This window comes from Octopus bimaculoides, chromosome 13 (genome assembly GCF_046866305.1).
Source record: "Octopus bimaculoides isolate indiv1 chromosome 13, ASM4686630v1, whole genome shotgun sequence".
Classification (NCBI taxonomy): Eukaryota; Metazoa; Mollusca; class Cephalopoda; order Octopoda; family Octopodidae; genus Octopus; species Octopus bimaculoides.
Window position 1 is genome coordinate 27,260,542 of NC_142940.1, and position 11,702 is coordinate 27,272,243.

The window sequence follows — 11,702 nt, forward strand, 5'->3', positions numbered from 1 at the left end:
GATAGAGCTGCACAATATATTCACTGGGTAATATGCAAAAACCTGGACTTGCCCCATGATAAAAACTGGTGGGAACACAAACCACCCCCAGTACTTGAAAATGATCACATTGCACTCCTCTGGAACTTCACCATTCAAACTGACAGAAAGATAGACGCAAATAGGCCAGACATCATACTGAAAGACTTCAGACAAAAATCATGCCTCCTCATTGATATGACTGTCCCAATTGATATAAACGTATCTGTCAAGACCTACCAAAAACTGAGCAAATATAAAGATCTTGAAATAGAAATTAGCAAAATGTGGAATCTGAAGACGAAAACAATACCTATTGTCATAGGTGCCCTGGGAATGACAGCGAAACGGGCTGATTACTACCTAGCTCAGATACCAGGAAACCCCAAAATGGCTGAAGTCCAAAAGATAGTGCTCATGGGAACTGCCCATATCCTACGTAAAATACTGTCTATGTGATCTCAAATTTTAAAGCAAACATAATTTTCTTATGGTTTCTTAAACATTCACTTGAACAAAACTGTACAAATCCAAATATATGGTACCCTAGGCATAACACCTACATGAACTTCTAACTTGTTGTCTCTTGAGGTCTCTGGGTGAGACTTGGATCCAACTTGTACAAATGCAAAACAAAAGTCAAACATAAAATAATAATAATAATAATAATAATAATAATCTGATACCAGCAGAGAACAAATCAGTACAACGAAAGAAAATTCTATAAACAACTGAACAATGAAGAGAAGCATACGGAAAATGATATGCTAGATGCTGAAGCAACAAGGAAATTCTGGGCAGAAATCTGGAGTAAAGAAGTCTAACGTATTATAAAATTAGATTAGCTGCGGGAATTTCAAAGAGAAATATAAATTTGAGTGACACAAGGAAATATAACAATCATGGAGAAGAAAGTTAAAGAAATGACCAAGAAATTTCCAAACTGGAATGCCCTCGACCAGATGGCGTCCAGGGTTTCTGACTCAAGGATCTCCCAAGTATACACAATTATATATGACCGTTTTTTACAGACTGTACAGAAAATGGAACACCAACAGGTATGTAAAAAGGAAGGATAGTGCTAATACAGAAAGACAAAAAGGGAGAGAGAGAGAGAAAGAGAGAGAGAGAGAGAGAGAGAGAGAGAGAGAGAGAGAGAGAGAGAGAGAGAGAAGGGGGTGAGTCAGAAATTATAGATTTATCACTTGCTTTCTCTGGAAACTATTAACTGGCCTCATAGCAGGTGATGTAGATAATTTTCTGGAAAAGAAGAATCTATTGTCAGAGGAGCTAAAAAGGATGTAGGAAGAAATAAAGAGGGACTGCTGATCTGCTATATATATAGATAGTAGAATATTAAAAGAAGTACGAGTAAGGAAAAAGAATTTACCTGTTGGATGGATAGATAGAGAGATAGATACATTTCTTTTATTAGCCACACAGGGCTCAACGAAGATGGGACAAATACAATGTAGAGCTTTTCTTTTTGGGAGGGGGAAGGAAGGAAAAAAAAAAAAAAAAAAAAAAAAAAATTGGTGGTGTCGATCAAAAGGGATCGTAGGAAGGGAAAAAGGGGCAGTTCGATCAAAAGGGATCGAAAAAAAAAGAAAAGGAAAGGCCGATCAATAGGGATCGTGTATCACACAGTAATGTTCTCGTGTAAAAAGAGGGGAGGACAGTTTAGGTTTAGCCGTGGAAGGAAAAGCCCACGGAAAAGACCACGGTAACCTTGGTCAATATTCTCATTGAAGAAACTATAACAGTAAGTGACTCTCTTTTGCCTTTTTGTTTTATTTTTTTTTTCTTGTTCATAGGGTTATGCTCAAGATGGTTCCGTCGTTCACACGTGCCATCCTTGCTACATTCACCCATCTTTTTTTGAAGCATTCACTAGACAAGACTTCCCTTTCTACTCTCAACTTCCTCTTCAGGTGATACTTGAAGAAGTTGATGAGAGATTGCCCAGAGAGGAAAGTCTTTGTCTCTAGACCTTTCAGACGCGTCCACCATACACATTCTTTCGCCATAGCCACAAGTACGATGAAAATAGCTCTTCCTTCCCGTTTAAAGGAAGGAGGCGCGACAATATTCACGATAGACTCGGCTGATAGACCGACTCGTCCCACACGCGATAGCAGTTGTTCGACGTAAGCCCACAGCTCGGAAATGGTGGGACACTGTACGAGTGCGTGCAGAACGGTTTCGTCGCTCTGCCGGCATCTCGGACAGGTCGGCGATAGAGAGATAGAGAGATAGATAGATAGATAGATAGATAGATAGATAGATAGATAGATAGATAGATAGATAGATAGATTACAGGAAGGTTTACGACAATGTCCCATACAGCTGTCCTTTGAAGTGCCTGAGGACGCTCGGAATCAATGAGAAGATAACTTTTGGGAGAAAGCAGTAATAGTGTGGGAAGTAGAAGTGACATGTACAAATAAATAGGTAACCCGAAAATACACAGGGGCATTTTCCAGGGAGACTCGCTCTTTCCGTTACTCTTCGTCATTGTATTAATCCTGCTGACAAGTATACTAAGAAAATCCAGGCCTGTCTTATGAGTTTACTAAAACCAAGAGGAGAATGATTCACCTACTTCACAGGAATGACCTCATGCTATATACAAAAAATTCTTTAATCCAGACAGTGAGAGTATCCAGTAAAGATATTGGAATAGTTTGAGATAAATAAGTGTGCAGTACTAATTATGGAGAGAGGCTGGAAGGTTGATTCTGATGGCATAAAATTACCACAAGACAAAATCATTAGATTGATGTGGAATAATGAGGGATAGGAATACTTAGAAGTGCTGCTAGATGATAAAATAGCGGAAGGACAAAAGAGAGAGAAAATCATTAAAGAGTACCAGAGGAGAATTAGGAAGGTGCTCGAAACAACATTAAATGGAAAAATCATCATTGAAGATATAAATAGATGGCCTATGCCAGTACTAAGATACTCTGCTCCCTTTCTGAACTGGACAAAAGTTGAGTTACAGAACCTGGATACTAAAACTAGAAAGCTGGTCACAATGCATGACGCACTCCACCCTAAAAGTATATGAAGAGCATCATTACACGCAAACACCACCAAGAGCATACTCTCAGTTGGAACTGCCGAGATCCAGGAACTTGTCCACTCGACCAGCGATGTCTGAGTAAATCCGTAATATATGAAGAAGGGTGCTAGATGATAACATAAGCTAAAAGAAGAGTTACTTATTTCTTCATTGCCTACAAGGGGCTAAACATAGAAGGGACAAACAAGAACAGACAAAGGGATTAAGTCGATTACATCGACCCCAGTGCATAACTGGTACTTAATTTATCGACCCCGAAAGGATGAAAGGCAAAGGCAACCTCGGCGGAATTTGAACTCAGAACGTAACGGCAGAGGAAATACCGCAAAGCATTTCACCCGGCGTGCTAACGTTTCTGCCTAAAAGAAGAGTTACATTGGGTTATGTGAAGGCAATTTCGAAAATTGCTATGCTAATCAGATATCTTCCTTCCGACACAGGGACAAAAGTTGATTCTGAAGTCACTACTATATCTAATTATAGGTCATCTGGCTATTTTCTATTATCCAAACTTGTCACGCTGAATCTGCTCGACTATTTCGTCAAGGCTACAAGTGTCTGAAATATAGAGCAGCTAATTCAATGAATTGTTACTCGAGTTTATCAAAGAAGTGCACGAACATATAATTCGTTGTTGACAAGAAAAGCTGCCGTAAATGTGTAAATATGATTTAGGGACTAAATCACTCTCTGTGAGGCTAAGGTTGCAAAAGGAGTGGGCGAGTATACGTTAAGAGCTCCAACCTCTGCTATGATAAGTAGAGGAACGTCACCCCTCGTATGTATGTGAGTCAGTGTATGTGACTGTACATCTAAATAGACATACATACGCGCGCGCGCACACACACACACACACACACACACAGATATACAATTCTCTCTCTCTTTCTCCCTACACACACACACACACACACACACACACACACGTATGTTTATGTATTTGTTTTGCAAGATTCCTGTCTTTCCACAGAAAGACAGAATGGACTAAACAGAACAGAAGAGGACACGTGTGGTGGAGATTCGCTGAAGGGGTTCCCACGATGTGTGACAAAAGATTTCAGACAAAAGACACTAAAATAAGAATAATAAAGCTGAAATGAAAACCAAGTATATAGTGCGTGTGGTTAATTGGCAAAAATATGACCATCTTGTGTGTGTGTGTGTGTGTGTGTGTGTGTGTGTGTGTGTGTGTGTGTGTGTGTGTGTGTGTGTGTGTGTGTGTGTGTGCGCGTGTATATATAAATATATATATTTGAAGGTTTGGAGGTGATGTACAGAAATTATATAGAAAAAAATTAAGGTACTCAGAAATCTGGATGTTTGTACATTTACAGATTTTTTATTAATCTCACATATTAAATAAAGCGCTTTTCACCTGGTCGTGCAGGATTTTCAAATTGTAAATACACACACACACACACACACACACACACACACACACACACACACACACACACATTCATACATACATAAGTCGCACATATAAAGATGTATAGGTTTTTGTAAGCTATGTCCGGAGAAAGAGGCACTGTCATAACCTTTAGAATCTCTCCGATACAAATGTTATTGCAGCCGTTAACATGCTACTTAAAGCAACTATACATAAATATACAACACTGTACGTCTACAAGACATGGTATATCGAGACAACTACCACAGTTTATCAGGCTTTCAAAGATGCATCTACTCTAAGTATGATACATAAAATGCTACTTTGAACTAATATTGACGAATAAACATGAACAATATCTTTCTTCATGTAGAGGTGTGCATTTGGACATGCAAAAACACATAAAAATGAACACATTTATATACGCTTATTCGCACCATGACACTATTAAGGCATTGGAAAATGGTGCAAGGTTTTCTGGGAACTGTGGTGCATACGTTCCCATTTGAGAACTATTTACTTTACTAAACTATTCCAATTTGGGACGTTTGACTTAATCATTCACACATTTTTCTCCGAGACAATGGCACGATTCATTTGCAATTTCTTCATATTCTTTGGAATGTCATACACGAGACATTGAACGCGTACTCTTAGTACAGTAACAGCGCTACTTTAAAGAATGTAACTGTGACTATAACGACGAAAATTAAATGAGTGATGATGGTCATAACGTGTGTAAAGAGGAGACAAATCGTCGTATAAATGTATGGACAAACAGGAGAGATTGTTTATAGATATTTGGTTATTCCATCTTATGCAAATTTCATTAACAAAGAGTGGTTATTAGTGTTATAACATAAATTATATAAACAAATATATACAAACTGCATTATCAAATCTTCAGAGACGCCTAACTTTCATTGTTAATGTTACTAGATTAGTAAGGCGGCGAGCTGGCAGAAACGTTAGCACGCCGGGCGAAATGCTTAGCGGTATTTCATCTACCTTTACGTTCTGAGTTCAAATTCTGCCGAGGTCGACTTTGCCCTTCATCCTTTCGGGGCCGATAAGTTAAGTACCAATTGCGTACTGGGATCATTCTAATCAACTGGCCCCTCCCCCAAAATTTCGGGCCTTGTGTCTCGAGTAGAAAAGAATATTACCAGATTAGTGACAATGTTGCTATCACCAGATAAACAAATATTTGAGTGACGGGTGTCAGTTTATCTGGTGGTGGTTGCCATTTTCTCTGCTCCAGTAATATTACGAATGTTAGGCATCTCTGAAGATTTGACAATGCAATATGATTATTTGATTATATAATCTACATTATATAATTATTCTTTGTTAATGAAATGTGAGTAAGATGGAATAACTAAATATTTTATAAGTAATTTCTGTATATGTATACATAGTGTATGTCCTTGGTAACAAGTGCACTTGTCGCCAAGGAGTGCTTGCCAACCCAACCCCAAGAGCCAGTCACAAATCTGCCTGCAGGTTTTCCTGCATCATCCTCCGCGCAATATATATTCCTTTCCACTAAACTCAAGTACCTCAGCACTCGGCTGGTGGATCAAATCTGCTGACAGAAAATAATGACATCATGCATCGTTGGACAGAACACTATGCAAGTCTGTTTGTAGACACACACTCAGTGCAAGCACCTTGCCAACATACTACAGCGAGAGGCGAAAACAAAACTGGATGACCAGCCCTCCACAGACGAGATTCATACAGCGATTGCTAAGTTAAGAACTCACAAGGCTCCTGGTGTGGATGGTATTCTGGCAAAAATGTACAAACTTGGCGGGAATTGACTTCTTAACAACCTCACTGATCTTTGCATTATGCTGGGAGTGATGAAAATTCCGAGCAGCCTATGCAACCATACTAGTGACTTTGTACAAACAGAAAGAAATCAGTACTCCAACTACAGTCATCATGTTGCTTTCAAGTGTAGACAAGATACTGGTGCGTGTTCTCTAAGAAAGACTCATCACCACCATTGCTGACGAAGTCCTCTTCGAGAGTCAGCGTGGCTTTCGTTAGACATGATCTCGCTCCTCCGCTAGAAAAGGAAGAAATGGAGAGAGCAAAACGTTCCTCCTTATCCTCCAGTAGCTATACTAGGGCCAGCGGGGGCAGATCAAATATGAGTTGTCCTGTCAGAGCACTTCCCCTTTGAGAATAGTGTGAAAAAAGTTTGTGCTCTGATCTCTACAGTCTTTGCAATCTTATTCAGCACGATGTTGTGGGAGGCCAAGGAGGAATTTCATGAGGGTATCCACATCCATCTTGGCACTGACGGGAACATGTTCCATCTTCGCTGACTCCTTGATTGCAAGAGAACTTAGAAGGAGCGCACCACTGATCTGCTATTTACAGATAACTGTACACTTTCAGCACACACTGAAATTGCCCTTTGGACAGTTGTGTCTAATTTTTCTTAGGCCTCACCATCAGTCTGAAGAAAACTGAAGTACTGCTTCACAGATTGCCACATGCCAACTACCGACAGCCGCAAATTAGCACCAAACGACACCCCCTTAATGCAGTCGAATACTTCACCTATCTGAGAAGTGTCATTTTTAATGGTGCAACTTGTGATAAGGATATTGAAAACCGCATTACCAAAATCAGCACCTCCTTTTGATGTCTGCTGATGCAGCTACGGCAGATCCATGCACTACATCTATGCACCAGGACCAACGTCTACAAGGCAACAGCCATCAGTAGTCTTTTCTGTAGGTCAGAAGCTTGGGTGTCGTACAGGAAGCAGATCAAGCTACTGGAACGCTTCCATCAAAGAAGACTTTCTTCTTTCATGAACATCTCATGGAAGGAAATATCACCAACAACGAAGTCCTCCAGCATTGAAACGATACTGTTGCACAGACAGATCAGATGAACCGGTTGTCTCATGCACGGAAAAAATCCAGAATGCTGAAATCCGTTTTTAACAGAAAGCTCAGCCAGGAAAATAAAGCGATTACTTTTATAAGAGAGTTTTGGGTATATTTTTGCTGGTTCAGATTTACAAAGAGTTACTTTTTCATAAGACAAGGAATGTCTCTACTTAATTTTTGTTATGGTACACGTATTTCAAGAGCTGTCAAAATTACGTGGATATATATTTCGTATTAGAAGGAAAAAATGAATCTTACACAGTAGAGCGTTGAAAAGTAATGATGCTACAGAATTTGTGAAGGAAAATAAAATGTGAGCTACAAAAAGAACATTCAAAGAAAAGAACTAGAATGAATATAGAAATACAAGTTCTGAAACAATAAAACTTTCAAATATTTACTAATGATTAAGTAAAGGCTGATACTTACCTGCTATATAGGAAAGAACATAATTATGTTGACATGAACAAATACATTTATGTATGTAAATAACTCAAGGAAAGCACACACACACTCGCATAGATATACTTACTTGTTTATAACTGTGCATCAAATGTGGCGAGGATTGTCTCGTTCATTTTGCCAGTATACTTTCCAAGTTTTGTTATAAAGCCTCAGTTTTTCCTGATGGTGCTGAATTCTTTTTCTCTCTTTTATAGTGAATCCATAAAAGCAGATGATAAGCAACGAGATCTTCCACTTTTGAAAGGTGATGTTGTTCATTTTTAATTAGTCTTCAGTTAGTATTTGAACTGTTTCTTCTGTTCTCTTGCCAAGCGCTGATCATGATGTAACTGGCCAAATGTAATTGTGATACTGAGATGGTTATTTAGGATAATTCTCTTTCTGAGCATCCCAAAGAATTCTTAGCTGATCTTGCATTTCTTTAAACAGTTTTCAGAGATTAGAAATGCTGCAACCTAGGTATCTGAATCGGGATACTCTAAGGATATTGTAATGAGAAAACTTGAGTAGAAGGTCGATGAACGTGAAGATTATCTTAGCTTTCTGAATGTAAACTATCAGATCAATTCTTTCGAAAGGTGTAATATCAGTTTAGAGCTTCTGGAATGTTGACTTTCAAAGCTCAATAATCGGTATATTGTAGCTCAATAATCTACTCATATCTGAGGTTAATGTTGGTTCAGTCTTTTGCATTATTTACTATTAACATCGATTCAGATATTAATAGTAAATAATGTTTCCCTTTTCCATCTTGAGTAGGAAGGTGATCACACAGATACGGAAGATATTAAGTACAGGAACTAGCCTGCATTATTGCCTGATGCACGTTTTACATTGAAGAGTTCAGGCAACTACCTTACCCCTCAACAACAAAATAGGCAATCACTCTTGTGTGGAACTACGGAGAGATACTTCAAGAATTTGAGTGGAAAAACAAATTTTTCAGTGCATCCTACAGATGTTTCCTCTTAACTGTATCGGACGACTTCAATAACAGAAGCAATGTACAGGGCTCCGAAGCATTTTTCCTGAAGCTGTATTGTCACATTGATCATGCCGACTGAGTCTAGCATCATCTTGATCAGGGCTTTCCAGTAACGCAGCAGACATATTTACCTCCTTTATTTCTATAGATGTTCACAACATGATTGTTTCTTCAATGTCTGCTAGAATGTAATCTCTGATTTATAGAGTATTAATTTCGGCAAATGTTGGTAACCTATCAAAAGATAGTGAGTAGTGAGCATTTCATAAAATTCTTCATGCCTTCTGATTGGTATTCTAGTAAGGAAGTGCTATCTACTGACGTGACTTATGTCATGAAATTAGGAATATTTATTGCATCAAAAATTATGCGCACAATGCTTGTTTGCAAGTATCTGAATTTACTGGTCCTTTTCTAATACACCTTTCATTTTGCAAGGTTCGAATTGTTGGTTGAGTCTTGGAATTATGTGAAGAGAGGTTGTTCAAGATTGATTTCTTAGTCTATGATTTTCTGAACGTATCGCTGTTCATATACTCATTCTTGACAGTTTTGTTTTGAACGCAATGGTTTCAACCGCACTATCATTGAGCATGTAACTAAAGGAAACCAATGCGAGTTTCTGTGGCAAGTTTACTCTGAAACTTTCAGTTTGGCAGCTTAACAGTAATGAACATACTTGTAAATGTCGGGACAATAGAGTTTGCAGCAAATGAGCCTCTTCATACGCGTGCGCGCACACGCGCACACGCGCACGTGCACACGCGCACGCACACGCACACACACACACACACACACACACACACACACACTCTCTCTCTCACTCTCACTCTTTCTCTTCTCCGGATATATATATAGTTATCTAGCTATCAGTATGTCTCTCTCTTTCCGACACATACACACTAACCTAGATATAAGTATGCGGAGACATTACTTTTTGCATTATTTATATCTATATATATTGTGAATTAGCAATATAAATATATAAATCTGTTTATATCTCTCTATGCAGCAGAAGAGATGTTACAGACATCAAAGGAATAATTCAAAGTAATATCTCGATTTATATCAACATAAATTGTTTTTTGGTGTCAAAATCCAAGAACAATAAAGACAATGACAGATATGAAGAGAAATTCATTCAAAGGTAAAGAAACAAGCGCCTTGTTTAGAAGTAAATAATACGTCTGTCGCAATTTAATTTTTGTCCTTCTTCAAATTTGCTTGGTTTTAATAAGGTTAAGACTTACCTTCATAGGAATTAAATGAAATCTCACGCTTCAGTGACGTCATTGGGATTCAATTCGTTCGGTTATTGTAGAATGAGTTCTCGAATGTAAAGTATATGTATAAATCCTTACCTGATTGCCTATAACTGAACTGATGCTACTACAGCCATGCAAAATAATTAAAACTCATTATACCATGCTAACATGCATTTTCAATTACAATTCCTTTGAAACATCGCAAATAATATTTCCGACAAATAAACTCATAAAAAATATCTTTACAACATGCCATTCAAATATTTTTTTACTTAATATTTCATTCAGTTTTTCTCTTTTCATTTTGTAATTATTTTTTAAAATCACTTTTTCATTTCTTGTTTTGTTTTGTTTTTATTTAATTTTTTTCATTTTAAATTCTTTTTTTTTTTTATTCCGTTAGCAATTATGGACTTCATCAAGCTGGAAACGGGTTGACTAACCTTTACAGATACCTTTGTCCATGATATATCCGGGTCTACATCCGCAGAAGAATGAACCTGGTGTATTATAGCATACCTGGTGACAGTTGCCGTTGTTGAAAATACATTCGTTGAAGTCTGAAGAAGAAAGGAAGTAAAATTGATTTTATAATTCATCTGTCAGATTTTTAAAACTAATCTTGACATTGCTGCAGCTGATCTTTAAATTAGAAAAATTCATCTTCCTCTTAGAATAGTTGATTTTTAGATTCTTCGAGATCATCTTTGGATTGACACAACAGTTCAAACTGAGAAATAGAATGTCATAACTGATTATCAGATTGTCAAAACTGATCACAAAGTTGACAGGACTGATCATAAGGTTTTAATCATTGATTTTAAACTGTTTTTAAACAACCATTAGATTGTGAAATAAGTTAAAGCGTGACTTACTGAATGATGAATACAAAGAATATGCCAAGTTAATATTTCCCTTTTAGATAGAGGGAAAACAAAAACTTAAAGATAACTGATGCTGACTTTCAAAGAAAAGGAGTATAATATATCGGTTAAAGGCGTCAGTGCTAGACAGAAAAGGAGTGGAGAGAGCAGGTCCCCTTGGTATATTCCTATTCTAGTGGGGATGGCTTTAGTTTTTATAATTCCCTCTTGTCTGTAGCCGCAGAACTGTTAGCCATTTATTTATGACATGTTTTACAAATTTTATCACTGTTGGTGCTATCTTGCTTATGATTAGTGCCCCAAGGATCCATATGGGGGGAATGCCGTGAAAAGCCTTCCGGTAATCGATACAAACCACCCTTAGACTTTTCTTTTACTTTCGGTAGTCTTCAGTTACGGCTTTGTTGATCATTAACTGATTTTACAGCCATATGAGCCTTTACAGCATCCCTTCAGCTCTTTTGGAAACTGATTTATTTTAAATGTCTGCCCATTCCCTACGATACTATTGCAGTTACCGCTATATTGGTTGCAAGGAGACATGTTATGGGTCTGTAATTTTGCGGGTTTGTGGGAATTAGGATATTTTTCCATTTATAATAATAATAATCCTTTCTACTAAAGGCACAGCCTCTGAAATAAGGGAAGTGATGAGCGATAGAACAAGTTGCAAATCGCCCGGTTAGGATGGTCTGCCC

At 37.8% G+C, this 11,702-nt stretch overlaps 1 protein-coding gene across 1 annotated transcript in view; it reads right to left on the reverse strand.

Moving 5' to 3' along the window:
- Window positions 1–10,086: 10,086 nt before the first annotated feature.
- LOC106870652 (C4b-binding protein beta chain-like) overlaps window positions 10,087–11,702 on the reverse strand; it is a 373,000-nt gene continuing 371,384 nt past the window's right edge. Inside the window, exon 5 of the mRNA XM_089361584.1 lies at window positions 10,087–10,757. Within this exon, the coding sequence (XP_089217710.1) occupies window positions 10,709–10,757 (49 nt within the window). The 3' untranslated portion in view covers window positions 10,087–10,708. The remainder of the gene's footprint in view (window positions 10,758–11,702) is intronic.